This window comes from Vipera ursinii (assembly GCF_947247035.1).
Source record: "Vipera ursinii genome assembly, chromosome: 3".
Lineage (NCBI taxonomy): Eukaryota > Metazoa > Chordata > Lepidosauria > Squamata > Viperidae > Vipera > Vipera ursinii.
Window position 1 is genome coordinate 113,994,574 of NC_139516.1, and position 20,054 is coordinate 114,014,627.

General features: G+C 38.3%; 2 protein-coding genes across 4 annotated transcripts in view; both read left to right on the top strand.

Moving 5' to 3' along the window:
- Positions 1 to 16,801, top strand: VAMP4 (vesicle associated membrane protein 4). 3 transcript variants are annotated; one of them, XM_083361168.1, is made up of 9 exons: positions 38 to 70; positions 764 to 819; positions 2,067 to 2,160; positions 4,047 to 4,093; positions 4,432 to 4,482; positions 9,396 to 9,496; positions 10,767 to 10,846; positions 14,545 to 14,596; positions 16,568 to 16,801. In XM_083361168.1, exons 3-9 carry the CDS (start codon positions 2,095 to 2,097, stop codon positions 16,594 to 16,596), a joined length of 426 nt encoding a protein of 141 aa, XP_083217294.1. In that variant the 5' UTR covers positions 38 to 70; positions 764 to 819; positions 2,067 to 2,094; the 3' UTR covers positions 16,597 to 16,801. The 3 variants fall into 3 exon arrangements, with proteins under 3 accessions (XP_083217293.1, XP_083217294.1, XP_083217292.1); XM_083361166.1 differs by lacking the exons at positions 14,545 to 14,596; positions 16,568 to 16,801 and having other exon boundaries at positions 10,767 to 11,359; XM_083361167.1 differs by lacking the exons at positions 764 to 819; positions 14,545 to 14,596; positions 16,568 to 16,801 and having other exon boundaries at positions 1 to 70; positions 10,767 to 11,359.
- Positions 16,757 to 20,054, top strand: part of MYOC (myocilin) — an 18,243-nt gene continuing 14,945 nt past the window's right edge. The window contains exon 1 of the mRNA XM_083361165.1: positions 16,757 to 16,863. The gene's annotated coding sequence lies outside the window, so the exon portion shown is untranslated. The remainder of the gene's footprint in view (positions 16,864 to 20,054) is intronic.

Below are 20,054 nucleotides of genomic sequence, written 5' to 3' on the forward strand. Positions count from 1 at the left end.
GCGACAGCTGACGACAACTCCTCCTCTTCCTCGGACCGGCCATTTCCGCACCGGCCTGAAAGGGAAACAGGTGAGCGAGGGGATAAATAAAGGCGCGCGGGGAGGTGGGCGGATGATCAGGGTCTCGAGTTCGGTGGGCGCTGGCTCGTGGGAAACTGGATCCGGGAGGAAGCCGAAGATCCCTTTGGGAGGAGAGAAAGCAAGTCTCCCGGGGGCGAGGCAGGAAGGTTGACATGGCCAATAGGGAAAGAAACTGGCAGGCTGCTGCGCAGTCCGGAGAGGACGAGCGTCTCGTGTGAAGGCTTATGGAAAGAGCAGGCATGGACAGCTGGAGAACGAAGACTCCCGGAGAAGAAGACCGCGCGAGTGAGAGATGAAGACAAGCAGTTTTAGAGGAGCAGTCGTTTTATTTTAGTTAACAGTCCCCTAGATGGGACACTGTAAACTTGGGGGGGGGGGGAGGAAGCTAGATAAATCATTGTTAAATGAGGTCGGATTGGATAGAAGTGTATCTAAAAGACACAGGAACTCGTGTACACTTGTGTAGAGAAGAATGATAGAACTGTGTGTAATGAAGATTGGGCGGAAGCAGTAAGGCTACATTCCACGTTGGTAGTGCAAATTAAGGAAGATGGAATTCCTGGAGCTATTTAAGCTTCAGATTGCAAAATGGATTTGTCCTTAAATCTCCCTGCGTCTGGCCATTGTAGGTCACAAAAGCATACCTACATATTTTATATGTATATTTTAACATTCTTTTCAGTGCTGAGGTATCTGTTATTGAGCAAATTGCAGTGCAGTTTTTTCGCTGAATCTATTTAAGTGGGTGGGTGCACCAATCCTTTGGAACCGCTTACCGGCTGAACTCCGGATGGCCCCCGACCTTCGCTCCTTCCGGCGTGATCTAAAAACTTATCTATTCGAACAAGCCGGCCTGGCCTGATGGGTTTGGGTTTTAACATTATTTTAACTAACCTACTACATTGGGCACAATCATTTAACTTTAAATCTTGTATCCTGTATTCTTATTTTTATTGCCCTGTACACCGCCCTGAGTCCTTCGGGAGAAGGGCGGTATATAAATCAAATAAATAAATAAATAAATATCCAAGACATTGTAGATGGTAATAATGTAATGGTTCATGATATCTTATATTTTGCAAGTAGTATTTTGATGCATTATCGGTGTTTTGGGTGACACTTGAAATAGATCAAAGGCATATTCTGCACACCAGGTGCTGAGGAGTAGTGGTAGGAAAAGCATTACTTTCAGGCTTTGTAGATTTCCTTAAAGCATCTGACCATTTTTGAAAATGAAAAATTCAGAAATAATGATCTGATTAAAAAATAATCCTAGCTCAAGTGGTTAACTGTGTGTACAAAAGCATAGTTGGAAGTAGTGGTAGGTTGAAAAGACTTTCCTTTCCCTTTAAACAGTATGTAGAAAGCCAACTTTTTTTTTCTAGCCAGTCCTTTGAAAGTGTTGCTGATTTAAAAAATGCATATTATTAATGGGATAAAAGAAATTATTTTAAAATAACATTTACATCTCTTCCATTCATATGACCAAAACCAATAACCATGACATTTTAAAATCCTTTCATCAAAGCAACTTCTGCATGTGTAAAAGGCTTTAGGAACTAATGGGGATTTAATTAATACTCATATGGCTAGAAGAGGGATATATTTTACAATTTAAACTTAATCCTTGATTTGAACAATATTTGCAATAGTTTAAAAATAAAATAATCTATTCATGAATTATAAAATTGTACTTCAAACTATACTGGAAATATAGTTTCTTGAAGCCCTTATAAACAGAAGAACACTGATACTCCACTGAAGATGTTACTTAGCCTGGTAACGAAACTTTCAGAAACCAACTCACAAGCTCGGAGAACAAATCTTCACTCTTACACTGGAAATTCCCAGATCTCATATTGTTTTCATGTAATAATTTGTATTTGCAGTGTTATGCAAGCATCATTGTAGCCAGTCTTTAAATTCTTACAATTTGAGAACTAAAACCTGACAGAATGATTAGAATGTCTTTTTTTTCCTACTAGGACAAAAAAATAGCACTGGTATGAAAACATGCCTCCAAAATTCAAGCGCCACCTCAATGACGATGATGTTACTGGGTCAGTCAAAAGTGAGAGGGTGAGTGTATAGGGGATAGTTATCTTGGTATGATTTAAATGTGTGACCTGCTGGTGAAATGGGTGTATTAATGCATTTAGAAGATTCTCTGAAATAATTTCTAGGAGTTGTATAATATTTAAAGAAAGCAGCTCTTTATCAAGTTCAGAACTGATATTACTACTACATTCTTGTCACAAGCATCTACCAAGGTGCTTCTAAGTTGAAAGGATTAGCCAGGGATGTCACCATTGCCCAGGTGATGCCCGAGGGAGCTCTTTTTGTGTCCCTGTTATCTTCCCACCGAAGTGGTACCTATTTATCTACTTGCATTTACATGGTTTCAAACTTCTAGGTGGGCAGGAGCTAGGGCAAATTCAGAACTGATGAACCTGTGATTTTCAAGATGTTAGTGAACTATCAATAATGAAGGATACAGGAATCCCTCATTCCTTACAAGAAGATCTGAAGGGTCCACAGATCCCCCATCTCTAGTTTTTTTAAATACATAGGATAGTATTGCTACCTAAATTGGTCTGAACTTTTCAAAAGAATAGCAGGATCTGTTAAAAGTCTAAAGTAGTGATTGGCCAAGTATAGTCCACCATAGCTCTCAGCATTCACTATCCAGCCACCGAGAAGGGGAGTGAAGGGAAAAAGCAAGCTCTACTACCTGCAGCTGTTGTTTCTCAAATTGTTGGAACTCAGATCAATATTTTTCTGTATTTATGATCTTATTGGCACATGACTTGCCGGGTCCATTCAATCCTCCACTGGTTGAATGATGAAGCCGGTCTTCACTTTAATATGAGACAGTATTAGGGGAATTGTATACATTGTATAGTTAGATTGAGATAACTGTTGATAGTTCTCCCCTCACCCAAGGAATCCCTCTTTAAGATCATGGGAAAGATTGAAATTCTGGCAAAACTAACTAGAAATATTAAGCAAAAGCAGTGAAACAGACTATTTTCAATTTCAAAAACAAAACTATGTCAGGTATTTGACAAAACCAAGATTGGCACTCTTAATTATTTTTACCTTTCAAAGGAATTTTTCGGAGCATCATATACACTTGCAAATAAACCAAGAATTTTAGGTGCCAACATACATCCAAAAAAATTGCATTTGTCTTATATGTGAATGCGCTTATCAACAGGTGCATATATACAGTAATAGTTTTTAAAAGTACACATATTTCCCATATATATATATTCATAAGTCCACCCACAAATATATAAGCTCTCAGATTTTTAACTAAAATACCATGAAAAATGCAGGTCATCTTCTCCATGGTGACACATTTTTCATGGCATTCTGATTGAAAAATTGAAGGTTGGCTTATGTGTAGATGGGCTTATTCACAAGTATACATGGTTTATTCAAAAGGAAGACCTAACGATTCTGTCTTGTATTGTCTGTGGATATCTGATACAATATATCAGTGGTCCCCAGCCCATGGACCAGTACAGGTCCATGGCCTGCTAGAAACTCGATTGCATAACTGAAGGTGAGCAGCAGGCGAGGGAGCGAAGTTTCATTTATTTGTAGCCGCTCCCTAGTGCGAGCATCACCGCCTCAGCTCCACCTCAGTTCGTCAGGCATTAGATTCTCATAGGAGCACAAAGCCTACTGTAAACTGCGTATGTGAGGGATCTAGATTGTGCATTCCTCTCCCCCTCCCCCCCAGTCCAGTCCATGGAAAAATGGTTTTCCATGAAACTGGTCCCAGTTGCCAAAAAGGTTGGGGACTGCTGCCATATATTGTGTCAATGGCATTACATTCTGACAAAAGTTGCGTTGATTAATGACTCAGTCTAGAAACACTCTTTTGAAATTTCTTTTTGAATGAAAATACCTATTAGTAGAAATATTCTTTTTCATAGATGTATCTTTTGTGTTTGCAGAGAAACCTCCTAGAGGAAGATTCAGATGAAGAAGAGGACTTTTTCTTGTAAGTGTCTCCAAACCAGAGTAGGGATAACTATTGAATCCTAGGTCCTGTGCACCATTGTCTCTGCCTGTTCTACATGCTTTGATCTCAAGGGTTCCTTATAAATACTAGACAAAGTGTTGTTCAACTTACTGTGGTTGTTTGTCAGTAATAGCTACTACAAACTCTTCAGTGTATGACTCTGCCAGATGATTTTACATAGGTTCCAGAAGTGGGCTGTTTCTTCTGAATGTATAATGCTTTCAGATTTCAAACATCTGTCTGTTAATCAGCCCTAAGATTTGCCACTCATCTTGGAAGATAAACGTAACAATGTAACTTGTTTAATTATTTTGTAGGAGAGGGCCATCAGGGCCAAAGTTCGGATCCAAGAATGACAAGATCAGACAGTGAGTATTTTGTGGCATGTGAAATCTATTTTGGCTTAATTTTCATGTCCAGCTATTATAACTGTTCTATGATCATACTTTATCAGGTGAAATGAATTACTAGTTCCTAGATTAGAGCTAAGTCTGTTCATGAAATAATGAACATTGTCTTTTGGAAAAATCACATTTCTTTCAGTACTTTTAATATTTTAAAAATTATTTTTAGACAATCTCCCTCTTCTATCTTTGTGTATACATTCTTGTCACTATGCAATTTCACAGAAGAATATAAATAATAGACTCAAAGTGGTAGAGAAAATTAAAAGTAGGAAAATAATCAACTTTATTAATTATTGAGGAGTAACAGTTGTAATTTATGCTGTATGCTTTGGCAAAGTCCTAGTTAATAGTTCCTTTTGTTGGGGATTAGAAGAACTATCTTCCTCCATTGCACAATGTTCAGTTACGTCCTTTGAGCCAGCATCTTACATATTGTAACACAGGACAGAATCTGCAGCCTTCTAGAAATACAGGAATTGTAGTCCTTGTTTAGTTATGACAACTCAGTTATTAAGTAACATGGTTGCTAACTGATCTGTGACTGTGCTTATGATTTTTCTTAACTTTGTTTTACAGCCCTGCAAAGGTTGTAAATGCAAGGCATAGTTGCAAAATTATATCACTGTCATAACTGCGAACCTTTGCTAAACAAGGCAGTCACTAACTGCCTTTCTTTGCTTTCTTCTTTTTTAACTGATTCCATATATATGAAAGCTGTATATTTGTTTTTGCCTATATCAGATATGGGCAACCATTTTATAAGTAAAGGGGACACAGATTTGGGTTTCTGAAGGCTAAAAGGGACACACGGGTGTAGCAGCAAGTTGACATTGAAGTGGACAGATCTATTTTTATTTTCTAGTTGTAGAGAGGGATTAAGAAGGAATGCAAGTGGCATGGATATAGTAAACCATTCGGAAACTCTTAGTTCACCCACCTTTTAGTTCTCCTCCTTCCCTACTGACCTTATGAACCTTTGACACCATTTTATTGTTCAAATACTTAATGCCAGGAGCCAAGGTTGCTTTTTCATTGAACTTTTAAATTGCTTTTTCATTGAACTTTTAAATTGCTTTTTCATTGAACTTTTAAATTGCTAAGAGAGGTGGTTACTTAATTAAAAAATGGGTAGGCAAAAGTAGGGAAACAAGGTGATTTTATACTTTATAACAGAATAACAGAGTTGGAAGGGACTTTGGGGTTAATAATAATAATAATAATAATAATAATAATATAATAATAATAATAATAATAATAATAATAATAATAATAATAATAATAATAATAAAGTTGGAAGGGACCTTGGAGGTCATCTAGTGCAACCCCCTGCTCAGGCAGGAAGCCCTATATACCATTTCAGTCTCTTCTTTAAAATCTTCCAGTGTTGGAGCATTCACCACCTCTGGAGGCAGGTTGTTCCACTGGTTAATTGTTCTAACTGTCTAACTGGTTCTGCTAGTCCAACCCCCAGCTCAAGTAAGAAATCCTCTAGCGTTTCAGACAAGTGGTTGTCCAATCTCTTCTTAAAAACCTCCACTTCTTCATTGGTTGGCTGGAAAAAAAATTGACCACCTTATGGGAAGCTATACTATATTATTAAAGCTAAGATTGGATTTCATGAGCAGTTTGAGAGATGGAAGGACCACGTATAGTGCTTTAGAATAAAAAGCTGGGCCCTGCCTGTAATTCTTTTCCAAATGCATAATTTTTATTCCTTCGCTCTTAGTAATATACAGAAAAAGTGAAGGAAGTGGGATATTATGATGTATTCCCATATCACAGCTATTAAAGACAAGCTCCACCCCGTTAAAGAGTATTCTCATCTAATTTTGTCCTTTAGTTTTATTATTTCCCCCCCCCCCCATATGCCAGGAATCTCTTGTTGTAGTGCCAGTAGAAGAGGTGATACTCTGATCGCTAACACAGCTTTACACAATGAAAGACACAGGAAATGAAGTAATGTCCAATTATGTTACTAATTGCCATTTCCTTTGCCTGTTATAATCATTGCTGCATTTGATGGGATGAAGTAGTATGCAGGAAACAACCTATCTCAGTTTGGAATTGGGTTAACTAGACATTAGGAATGCGAGTTTGAAGTGTCACATTTTGGCCTAATTCTAACTTGTTTGGTAGAAATCCAATGAAGAAATGAATATCATCACTATATTGATGATCCCCAGCTCAGTAATTTTTTTCAATCGGTGCCACGTATGCTCTGAAAGTTTTGAATGTGGGATGCAATGTGTGAATTATTAAACCGAGTCTTCATCTGGGGAAACCAAATCAGGGCAATATAGTCATTAAATGAGTTTCTTTAAACTGGAGCTATTACTGTTTTGGATGGAATTTTATATCCTCTTAAGGCATAATGAATAGATTTCTTGGAGCTGGCATTGTATCTGGGTAGGCACAAAGTTGTCAATGCCAGAAGCACTTTATACCACTTTGACTAATTCTTTGCCAGTTTTTGTTGGTCAGTCATGGAAAAAACAAATTAGTTCTTTGCTATATTTTTCCTTTGCTAAAGGAAAACTTCTCTCAGCCCAGTCTTGGCTCTCCTCTCATCAAAAAGTACATTGGCTTCCAAATCTTTCCCCTTCCCCCCTCCTTAGACTTTTTTTTATAAATGTTTTATTAATTTTCTGTTTTCACAATCAAGTGCCCAATAGACAACGTGATGACTGAGTCCATTAGGATTCTGTGGTACATGTGAGCTTCTTCAAACTAAGTCCGATATTACACCCTCTAGTACATCCTCTCTTCTTCTGATAATAACCATTTTTCCCACACTAAGCAAATACAATTCTTATTGTTGTTAGTAAATATACAGTTGTATATCAACATTTGTTACATTTTTCTAATAGTGTCAATAATAATCAGTTTAGAATATCTTTTCTAACCAAAGCATATCTTAATTGCAAATGCACTCAATTTCCATTTATTTAGTCTATATCCTATTTTCGCTTTTTTCCATTTTAATTTCCCATCCATATTCAAAGTATCCCAATCACTTATAATTTCAAAGCAAGTTATATTTGGGTAACCAAAATCTTCCCTTATTCAAAGTTCTTAGCATATTCTTATTTCCTTTTTCATACCGAGATACGATATTCTGATTACAAATCCTGTTTATCTAGTTATAATACTTCTATTTCTAACAATCTATTCTTAACCATATTCAAACATCTTCTAATTGGTAATATAGCATCCCCTCTAATAGGTCAAAGCTTCTGTTTCCTTCAGTCTTACTCTAGCTTTCTTCCTTTGCCAACTAGCTTTCCAAGTCAGTGCATTTGCATCATCAAATAATTCTTCCTCTATTTTTGTATATATTATTTGAAACAAGATAAACAATTTAGTTAAAGTATTTTTGGAAGAACTAGCCTGTTGATATTCATTAAACAGCCTCCCTCCTTCTGCAGTTCCCCACAGTTCTGTTAATGGCTTTATCTTCCATTCCATCAGAGCAAATCATGATTTCTATGTTGTTGTTAGTTGCGAAGTCGTGTCCGACCCATTGCGACCCTATGGACAACGTTCCTCCAGGCTTTCCTGTCCTCTACCATCTTCTGGAGTCCATTTAAGCTCATGCCTACTGCTTCAGTAACTCCATCCAGCCACCTCATTCTCTGTCGTCCCCTTCTTCTATTGCCCTCAATCTTTCCCAGCATTAGGCTCTTCTCCAGTGAGTCCTTCCTTCTCATTAGGTGGCCAAAGTATTTGAGTTTTAGCTTCAGGATCTGGCCTTATAAAGAGCAGTCAGGGTTGATCTCCTCTAGGACTGACCGGTTTGATTTCTATGTATCTTCCTACAAAAGGCAAATTTGACCACCATAAAGTCTGTTTAGATTGTTGCACTATATTGGGCTGCTTTATAAAATGTTTAATCTATAGCTAATAGAAAATAATAGCTAGTTTAGTTGTTAATGCTGCTTGATCAGTGTATATTAGCTTTGCAACAACTGTTTTAATTGCTTTTTTTTAGCCACAATTGAAGATTCTTATTCTTACCTACATATATACCAGAATATCTAAAATATTGTTTGTGAAACTATTGTGGGCATAAATGTGCACTTGAGAATTCAAGAAAGGATGAACAGTGTGGTTAATGGGGATCTAACAAGTATTATACTTTGATATATACTGTTTACAAGCTTGCTTGCATGCTTGCTTACTTTTCAATTTATTCAATAAGTTGAGTTCAATTTAACTTCTGTCTTAATCAGGCTTCAATATTGGATTTGGGCAGATAATTTATCAATTCAGATGCCTATTTGAAAAACAAATCGACATGTTGCTATTTATAGTACATTCTTTAATAGTTAATATAAAGAGTTTAAAGTCTTTGCACGCTAGAAAATATTTGATGTCAAACTATATCACACTCACTTCAGACTCAGAGCTGTTGAATATATTGAGCTACAACTCCCCTCATTCCCACTCAGCGTCTAGATTATTTTTATTTATTTTATTTATTTTAATTCCATTTATATCCCGCCCTTCTCCGAAGACTCAGGGCGGCTTACAAGCTTAGCAGTAGCCTTCATTCTATGTATATGCCTGCTTATTAGGGCTTTCACACACACACACCCCAAGCAGCATTATTACAAAGTCAGCTTAATTGCCCCCAACAATCTGGGTCCTCATTTTACCTACCTCAGAAGGATGGAAGGCTGAGTCAACCTTGAGCCTGGTGGGATGCGAACCTGCACTAATTGCAGGCAGCTGGTGTTACTTAAGGAGGCATTAGCCCACTGCTCCACCAAGGCTCCTAGATTACACGTGCAGGATATCAAATCAGTAGCATTTTCTGGTATTGATGATAAATTCCTTCCTCATGTGATGCATCCTTATGTGTATTTCTAAACCAGAGTTCAAAACCAGGTTGACGAAGTTATTGATGTCATGCAAGAAAATATCACCAAAGTGATAGAGAGAGGAGAACGGCTGGACGATTTGCAAGACAAGTCAGGTAAGGTACATTTCGCCTTCCCTTTTAGCAGGTGAAACTGAGTTCCAGGAACACCGTGTCTCTCCTTTTAACTAACCTCAGCATGCTTGGATTTCATTGTTCTTATTTCTTAGATTCCCTGTTGCATGCATCGGGTCCTGGGTACACAACGGTGATACTGTTGTGTCTGTTTTAGAGTTAAGCTTGTTAGCTTTTTCATGGAAGAAATGAACGTGGGTGCCTTTTTAATTTTATTTTAAAGCTCAGAATATTTTCTCCCTTCGTATTTTTACCACACTGTCTAAGAAAAATGGCTCTGAATTGTCTCGTAGATCTATGAAAAGGTAATCCTTGCTGCTAAATGTAATGTGGAGAGACAAAAAACAGCTAGTCATAGGAAATACACCTCCCATTCTTGTGCTACAGATGGGAACCCACAGCAGTTAAAAGACTCTTGGTGGCTTGTAGTGTCAAGCACACTAAAACATTCATGGTATGGTATTCAAATAAAAATGGAATAGATTAAAATCATCCACAGCTACTTTCAAGATGGGACAACAGTAAATAAGTAGCAATGTCTCTTAACTCGAAAGTTCTGCTAAACAGCTTTGTCTTCATTTCCAAAAATACAGTAATTACAGAACTAATGATCCAAAAGAGAGCTTTTTAGTAACGTAGACTATATGTAGTCCTCGTTTGCCAGAGGTAATGGAGATGGAAAAACTCCATTGGTAAGCACTGCAGTGGTAAAATGCAATGTTGCATGACCAGCTGACTTATCCCAACACTTCTGGCTATCCCAGTTGCTACTGTAGACAAATCCTGTGTGGTTGCAGCATGCTGCAGTCATGCCCTTGCCACTTACCGTCTTCTGCTGGTTTCCCCATTAACTTTGCTTGTTGGAAACCAGCACTGAAGGTTGTAAATGGCAGTCACGTGAGCACAAACAAACTTCTATGATCTTGCAATTGCAAACCAATCCCTATCCATATGAATTGCAGTCATGTGATCGCACAGACACAGGCAGTTGCAACTGTAAGGACCCATTTTTAAATCCTAGTTCAGCACTGTCCTAATTTTGAACAATTGTTGAACAAATTGATGTTAGATAAGAGTTTGGTTGTTTTTCTTAGATTCCCTATAAGGAATGAAATTGTGCAGAATTCTCTGTTCACGATACGGATGGATCTTTTTTTAAAAAAATAAATAAATCAGGATAGAGGCAAAAGCTTTCTTACCACTATGGCAGGCTGTTCAATTCCATTTCTCTGTCTCTCTCTCTCTGGTGCAGAAAGCTTATCAGATAATGCAACAGCTTTCAGTAACAGATCCAAACAGCTCAGAAGACAAATGTGGTGGCGAGGCTGCAAGGTAAGGCTTATCTGGTTTCCTAAATATTACAATTGTGGTTTATTTGACCACTTTGGTTTATTTCTTTTACCTTTCTATACTTTGCAATTTTATCTTTTTAAATAATTTTTATTCAAAGTTTTAATTAGAACAGTAAAAGATAATACTAACCGAAGAAGAAAAAAAAAGAAAAGAAAAAAGGTGCAAAAAAGAGAAAAAAATAAAAAAGGACGGTCCACAAGAAAACAACTTCTCATTTTCATTGCAATTTTCATAATCTCTTCACCTCTTCTTAATAAATATAAGACTCTTCATTTCATAACTCAAGTCTTAACCATGTGTTGCCCAGAAATCAGGCAACCCAATTTTAGCATGGACCTCATCCCTGAATTTGAGGGGTCCCTTATCTTTACCTTTGCAAAGGAGCTTTCCACCTGAAAAAACAAATCAAGTAATGCAGGCAAAGCAAATATAATTTATTAAAGGGGAGAGCCTTGGTGGAGCAGTGGGCTAATGCCTCCTTAAGGAACACCAGCTGCCTGCAATTAGTGCAAGTTCGAGTCCCACCAGGCTCAAGGTTGACTCAGCCTTCCATCCTTCCGAGGTAGGTAAAATGAGGACCCAGATTGTTGGGGGCAATTAAGCTGACTTTGTAATAATGCCGCTTGGGGGGGGCACGAAAGCCCTAATAAGCAGGCATATACATAGAATGAAGGCTAGTGCTAAGCACATTGATTTGTGCTTCTTAGATTGTAAGCCACCCTGAGTCTTCGGAGAAGGGCGGGATATAAATGGGATTAAAAAAAAAAGAGTCAAGTCTTTTTTATAAGTACAAAACAAGCGACCTCAGGAAGCAATTGATCAGATAATAAAAAAACACTGATTCCATGTGAGAATTTAAACAATAGAAAACATTCTAGATAACATTCCACAAGTGGCAACTTCATGGGTTACATTACACCCTTTTCCCAGCTTGGTTTGTATTTTTTAAAAACTTTAAAAAAGGGCATTCAAAGACTTTCAGAATATACTCGGTGCTGTTTAGTTCTGAAAAGGCAAGTTCTTGTGTCCCAAAAGAAATTATCTTGGCTAAGATTACAGGGGTGTCAAACTCAATTTCATTGAGGGCCGCATCAGCATTGCAGTTGCCCTCAGGGGGCCGGGTGGGTATGGCCAGGGTGGGTGTGGCCTAGTGGGTGGGCGTGGCTAGAGTGCGTATGGCCTACTGGGTGGGCGTGGCCAGCTCTACATTGTTCGCATCAAGGGTGCCTATGGGGGCCTGGGCAGGAGTGGGACAGATCTGAGGGTCTCTGGCAGGAGGAGGGTCTCTGGGCCAGGGCCAAGGCAGTGGGGGCCGTTCCCTCACTGTTTCCAGGATGGCTTCACGGGCCGCATGAAACCACTTTGTGGGCCGGATCCAGCCCCAAGGCCTTGTGTTTGACATGTCTGGCTAAGAAGAAAACCATTCTTTCCTGAAATTAGAAAAGAGGCCTAGACTGCCATGATAAAATGCTAATAATGAAGCCTAAAACTCTAGATAACATGTAGATAGTTCCAATACCTCCAGTCCAGGTGTCAGCAAAAAGTCCAAACAGAGCCCTATGGTAATAAATGATCCTGGTATGCTAGTGTAAGCAAACAACTAGGAAAGAGCATTTCTCCTTTAAAAAAACAAGCTCTGTAAGGGGGAAAAAAACCCCTTAAGCACTGCATTAAGTGTAGGCAAACCCAATACACAACATTTTTCCCCTCCAAATGCCAACAGTTCCAAAGAGAATTGTTTCAAATAGCAACGTATCCCATTCCATATCTTAACACTTAACTATAAACATCATGCAAGATCTGGAATCGTATGGTTCATTCTAATAAAGGAACATGGTTAGGGATGTGTCTTAAATCAACTCCAGCCAGCTGTCTTTAATCAATAGATTTGCTCCCTCGCTTGGCAAGGAGTCTCACAGAATATTTCTTTTCTACTGTCCACTCTGCTTTCTGGGTGTGAGGGTTGGGTGAGCTTACATCATCTGACTGCTCCATCTGTTCAGCTAGTGCCTGTGTTGGCCTCTCATGAGTCTTGGCTTTGTGTCTACTGAGGTTGACGTTCTGTGGGTACTGCGGGAACAGCTTCTTCACATTCAGAATCAATGTCTGAAATTGTTCCCAAGAAGGCACAACATAGCATATAATTGATTCAAAGTTCTGGTGCAATTTCAGAGTCTTAATATTCAAAATCCCAATTTTCCCATATTTTTTGAGCCCGTAATATGTGTAAAACTTTTTGCAGCTAAAATCTTGCCTTTTTACTGTTTATTTAAAATTCTTAAAAGATTGTAAAGATACATTTTCCTTTTCTCATCTAAAGTATTGAAGACACCCAGATGATGTTTGCAATCTTGTCACTTGGAAAGTGTCTAATTTCTTTGAAGCAGTTAATTGACAACTTTTAAAAGTGATTAGCAAGAGAAGTGCAAAACTCCTTTATAAAGCTTGTGTGCAGCTAGAACAACTATAGCCAATTCCCTTGCCTCCCAATTCTCCCACCCTCAGAAGACTGCTGATTTTCAATTTCCTTGTAAGGAGCAACAGTAAGGAAAACGGCTTGGGCAATCTCACATCCTCTCTTTGTCCAAAGGATCCATTCTACCCATTGGCTCCTTGTTCATGGTGCAAACATTGGCTCTGCTTTTCATAGAGCTGTTTTCAGTCTGCCATCTTTCCCAGAAACCCTGTGTCTTGTAATTCTGTGAAGATTCAGCAAAATAAAAACAAAAAAATAGACTTATAGCATGTCAAGAAACCACACACAAAAATTGTTCATATTCACACTGTGTTGTAGTAATCAGTATTACAATTTCAAACTGGCTTACTGCTTAAAAGCAACCATGATTTATTGATTTACTTCATTCATACTTTATAGTATCTAAAAGTACATTATGCCTGTGCCATGATCTGAATTTGAAGGAAGCTTATGAGTGCAGGCAAGTCAATGAGCATTGGAAAAAGATAGAGCATTTTGAAAGAATTGCTGCCTAGTATGGCATAAGCACCCTGATGTGCTCTGAATCAGCTTTTCCCCTTCAAAACTAGATTGCTGAATAAATCTGTTGCTTAATAAGTACAGCTAAGCCTTGATTAACTACGGTAATTGGCAATGGCAACTCCATCGCTAAACAACATGTTCATAAACTATGACACGATAATGACTTACAGTGGCAATTGCAGCAGTCCCAGTTCCCATCATTAGGTGAATCCCACATGGTCACAATATCCTGTGGTTATGTGACCACACCTTGCAACCTCCTTCCAGCTTTCCCATTGACTTTGCTTGTTGGAAGCCAGTTGTTAATCTCTCAAATGAATATCCTGCGACTGCAGGACATTGCAGTGGTTGTAATTGTGAGTTGGTTGCCAAGTACTCAAATTACAATCACATGATTGTGGGGGATGCTGCAGCAGCCACTACTGCAAGGAATGGCTATCGGTTCTCTCATTTAGCACCATTATAACTTTGAACAGTTGTTGAAAGGGAAAGACCTGTACTTACATTCTGGCTTAATGTGTTTTTGATCCTTGAAATTAGGTCATTTTGAAACTGTAGCTACTTTGAATTATCTGAACATGTTCATTATTATTGGCATGCTGTTGAACCTGGATTAAGCTGATCAATTGTGACTACAGTTGGGAATTAATTACATACTTTTCTGTGTGTTAATTTGCAGATGAAGGCAATTGTGGCTTTGGTTGCTGTTGCTGTATTGCTAATCATTATTGGTGCGTATTCCTTTCTGATATTCTTGTAAATATAATAAATCAAATGTTCTGCATTGGTGATAGTACTTAATGCTAGAATATTTAGGACAGTCCATTCAGTAATGTTTACAGTGAGGGAAAAATTATTTGATCCCCTGCTGATTTTCTACGTTTGCCCATTGACAAATAAATGATCAGTCTATAATTTCAATGGTAGGTTTATTTTAACAGTGAGAGACAGAATAACAACAAAAAAATCCAGAAAAATGCATTTCAAAAAAGTTATAAATTGTTTTGCATTTTAATGAGTTAAATAAGTATGTGCAAAACGTAACTTAGTACTTGGTGGCAAAACCCTTGTTGGCAATCAAAGAGGTCAGGCGTTTCTTGTAATTGGCCACACATCTCAGGAGGGATTTTGTCCCACTCCTCTTTGCAGATCCTCTCCAAGTCATTAAGGTTTCCAGGCTGACGCTTGGCAGCTCAAACCTTCAGCTCCCTCCACAGATTTTCCATGGGATTAAAGTCTGGAGACTGGCTAGGTCACAGGACCTTAATGTGCTTCTTCTTGAGCCACTCCTTTGTTGCCTTGACTGTGTGCTTTGGGTCATTGCCATGCTGGAATACCTATCCACAACCCATTTTCAGTGCCCTGGCTGAGGGAAGGATGTTCTCACCCAAGATTTGATGGTACATGGCCCGTCCATCTTCCTTTTGATGCAGTGAAATTGTCCTGTCCCCTTAGCAGAAAAACACCCACAAAGCATAATGTTTCCACCTTCATGTTTGACGGTGGGGATGGTGTTCTTGGGGGTCATAGGCAGCATTCATCCTCCTCCAAACACAGCAAGAGCTCGATTTTGGTCTCATCTGACCACAGCACTTTCACCCAGTTCTCCCCTGAATCATTCAGATGCTCATTAGCAAACTTCAGACGGGCCTGTACATGTGCTTTCTTGAGCAGGGGGACCTTGCGGGCGCTGCAAGATTTCAGTCCTTCACTGTGTAGTGTGTTTTCTTGGTGACTATGGTCCCAGCTGCCTTGAGATCATTGACAAGATCTTCCTGTGTAGTTCTGGGCTGATTCCTCACCATTCTCATGACCCTTAAAACTCCACGAGATGAGATCTTGCATGGAGCCCCAGACCAAGGGAGATTGACAGTTATTTTGTGTTTCTTCCATTTGCGAATAATCGCACCCACTGTTGTCACCTTCTCACCAAGTTGCTTGGCGATAATCTTGTAACCCATTCCAGCCTTGTGTAGGTCTACAATCTTGTCCCTGACATCCTTGGACAACTTTTTGGTCTTGGCCATAGTGGAGGGTTTGGAATCTGATTGATTGCTTTCTTCTGTGGACAGGTGTCTTTTATACAGGTAACAAACTGAGATTAGGAGCACTCCCTTTAAGAGAGTGCTCCTAATCTCAGCTTGTTACCTATATAAAAGACACCTGGGAGCCAGAAATCTTGCAGATTGATAGGGGATCAAATACTTATTTCACTCATTAAAATACAAATAAATGTATAACTTTTTTTGAAATGCGTTTTTCTGGATTTTTTGTTGTTGTTCTGTCTCTCACTGTTAAAATAAACCTACCATTAAAATTATAGACTGATGGTTTCTTTGTCAGTGGGCAAATGTACAAAATCAGCAGGGGATCACTGTAGATGTAAATTTAAGAATAAATGGTAACCATTTAACCAGAATTAAACACTTTTTAGGGTTAACTAATTGGGTTTATGAAGTTTGCTTGTCTGAGGTTTTAGGCAAATTTAGCTGCAATACTTTATAAACCCTAATTCATTATTTATATTATGTTAACCTATTTAGTTATAAGTCATTAAGCAAACTATAGTTAAGCAAGCCACGATTTACCAGTAGGCAAATCCAATATTGTAATTGCAAAGATGATTTCCAATGACTAGGGTTGAAACTAGTTAGTTGACAATTATTTTTACAAGTGATTTAAAGATGGTGTTTCTTATGCAGTTCCCATCATCCTCAAACATCGCACTTGACTTGGAGATGAACATCCTTGTGGACACCACTTCAGGATAACAGCAAAGCTAGCAACTGTATGATTTCAGTGGGATGTATTGTGTATATAGCTCTGAAGTGCATCCCACCCTCAACCTCCAGGGAGCCATATCCACACAGTTCCACCAAGAGCATCCAGAGGACCTGGCAAACATGACTTTCAGTCAAGAATTAACTATACTGCCAATATTGGATCCAAAACCTCATTATTGTTCTTACAAAGGAGACCTATATGGAAACAGATACTTGTCAGTATTTCATTTGTTTTTTTTAAATAATGTATATATGAGTATGTGTGTGTGTATATAAAATTGGTAAGGTTATTTATAATTTAAATAGTTTCCTACAGCTATCGATAAAGTAGTGGAGGAAAGAATTATGGAGGGAAGAAGGAACTGTATAGTCTATATCACTGTTTAAAAAAACATTCTTTCTCCAACTGAATAATTATAAAGATGACTTTCTTATAGGGGAAAATATCCCCAAAATATAGGTTTGCACACCACCATTCTGTATTTAAGGGATTCTGACGTTCTGTGTTCTTGCTATTGTTCTATAAAAGCATTCCAGTAAAAAACTATTTTTGAATGCCAATATGTAGCTCTTAGTAAATTAGTGAAATAAATAATTCAGTTAAGGTAATTTAACTTTTGCAAACTTTGAATATTTAAACAAAAAAGAATGCTCTTATTCATGCAACTGCAAGCAAAACAGTATGATTTCTGCTGCAACATTAACAGCAATGAGGTTCCTATGTGGTATATTCAGGTATATGACAAAAAATGCAGCATTTCTTTTTCATCTTTGAAACACACAGTTGGCCTGAGTCTTCATCTAGGGCCTTTGGCAATAGTTTTGGGGCTCTCTGGGGCATCTCTCTTTTTTCTATGTTTATTGTTTCAGCTGCTTATCCCATTCTCTAGGAAACTTTCTTATTCATTACTGTGTGCAGAGGAATGAATATTGCTTTCTGAGTAGGCATGGGATATCAGTGCAGAACTATTAGCATGAAAAAGAGATTGCAGATAGTCCTCGGCTTACAACCATTTCTTTAGTGATCATTCAGAGTTATAACAGCACCAAAAACACTTATGACCATTTTTCACACTTACAATCTTTGCGGCATCCCTGTGGTCACATGATCAAAATTTGGATGCTTGGCATGCGATTACTTTTTGCAGCCTTTGGATAAGCAAAGTCAATAAGTAAGCCAGATTCACTTAAAAGCTTATTAAAAACTGCACTGATTCACTTAGCATCTGTGGCAAGCAAGGTCGTGAAATGGGCAAAACTCACGTAACAATTGTCTGCCTTAGCAATGAAATTTTGAGCTCATATGTGATGGTAAGTTGAGGACTACTTTGTGCAAGGAACAAGAATTGGTGTACCATAAAAGCACACTTCCTGCATTTAATTTTCTAGCTTCAAGACCTAAATAACTTAAAACGTTTGTTGTGGCAAGGTTGCATATTCATATGGAGGTGTGAAGGAGTGTGTGTGTATATATGTATATACATATGTGCATTAGAAATGTGTTTCGTATGGTTCGTATGTCATTCCATGATATAAAAGGTTGCCAAAGCATGGAACATTTTATTGTATTAAAGTACAATAAAAATTAAGGTCAATCACACAAAGCAAGGCAGCAAAATAATATCAGGGAATAAAATAAAAAATGTTTTTGCACCATACTGGAAAACATTGTACCCTCTCCAAGTGATAAATGTAACTTTTTCTAAAGCATGTAGATAAATTATATTACATGAGCTATAAATCACTATGGTAATCCTGGGGCACAAAATAATGGGTTTGAGTCACAGAAGTGGAATGATACTTTGTGATACTTGCAAATCAGTGTGTAGTTTTGTTTTACTGAAGAGACTGGCCAGTTTTCTCAATCGCTGCATTTGTATTTCCATATCTTTCTCCAACTGCCCTGGATTCTATTCATTCCAAAACTTTCCTCAAGCTTTTAAAAAGAAATGTTTTATTTGTTTTTTTTCTCTTCATGCTGCCATTCATTTTTAAAAAATCATTTGTTGATCTTGATTACACTCATTCCTTTCAGCAGAGATATCATTTGACATTGATTGAAAAACTTATTTTAAGACATTTATTTTTGTCTATGTTACTATCACTGCCCTTCATTCTTTGAATTGATTTCTCTGTTGTTAACTTTTCCTGGTCTTTTCTTTCTGAACTTTGGTAATTTTCTATTCCTATAAATTGCTGTTCTTTATGATCCCGCACGCTGCTTTCCGAACATACTTTCTGGGCAATCCCCATTATTTATTTTGCACTGCTACCTTTACATTGATAACTGCTAAATCTTCTTTTTGATACTGTGCCTTCCATCTAGTTTTCCTAATTGGTTTCTTCTACAGCAGGGGGGGTCAAACTGCCAGCCCGTGGGCCATATGCATCATGCCAAAACCGTGCCCACCCCATTGTCGGCAATGGAGAAAAAGTCTCGATAGGTCGCCACACGTCACGTGACGTTGCGAGTTTGACACCCCTGTTCTATAGTGTCCACCTGTTGTTTCATTCTATGAACAGCAAAGAAGCCAATTTTTTTCAACATGTGGAGAGTCACTGATGGAGAAGATTAAGGTAGCTAGCAAAATTTGGGATTGTATAAATTCAGTTATTTAATCCATTTCCCAAATTCAGATATTTAATACAGTATGCCTTTTCTGCTGAAAGTTTGACATATATAAAAATATGTGACTAATATTCTGAAGAGACTCAGACAAATAATTTGTGGAATAAGAGGGAGGAGAGGAGAAGCACAATCAGGCTTGCAAGATTCTGTTGTTATAGCCTCTCAATAAAGTATAGTTCTGCTCTTCCTCTGTAGTTGGATTTGCTGGTATTCCTAGAGGGGCTGACAGTGGGGAATGGATGCTGCTCCAGAACAAATGAGAAGAGAACCAGCCACCCTTACTTCTGCAACATCAAGGAGCATGAGAAGCTGAAGAAATATCAGTATCTGAAGAAAGAACTAGAGTAGATGTGGAAAGTAAAGGCCTAAATGGTCCAGTGGTGGTTGGTGTACTTGGGGCTGTGATTCCTAAGCTGGGAGAGTGGTTCCAACATATTCCAGGAACAAGGTTGGAGCTCTCTATGCAGGGCCACCCAAGACGGACAGATCATAGCAGAGAGATCTGTCAAAAAGTGATCCACTGGAGAAGGAAATGGCAACCCACTCCAGTATCTTTGCCATGAAAGCCTTATGGACAGTACCAAAAGGCAAAATGATATGACGCTGGAAGATGAGCCCCTCAGGTTGGAAGGCATCCAATATGCTACTGGGGAAGAGCAGAGGGCTAGTACTAGTAGCGCCAGAGAGAATGAAGCAACTGGGCCAAAGCCGAAAGGATGCTCAGCTGTGGATGTGTCTGGGGGGTGAAAGGAAAGTCCGATGCTGTAAAGATTTTTT

Excerpts from the sequence above, each read along its gene's own strand:
- VAMP4 (XM_083361167.1), top strand. The coding sequence starts at position 2,095 with ATGCCTCCAAAATTCAAGCGCCACCTCAATGACGATGATGTTACTGGG. Across the intron at positions 4,094-4,431 it reads GAAGAAGAGGACTTTTTCTT|GAGAGGGCCATCAGGGCCAA; the intron begins GTAAGTGTCTCC and ends ATTATTTTGTAG. Across the intron at positions 9,497-10,766 it reads CGATTTGCAAGACAAGTCAG|AAAGCTTATCAGATAATGCA; the intron begins GTAAGGTACATT and ends TCTCTGGTGCAG.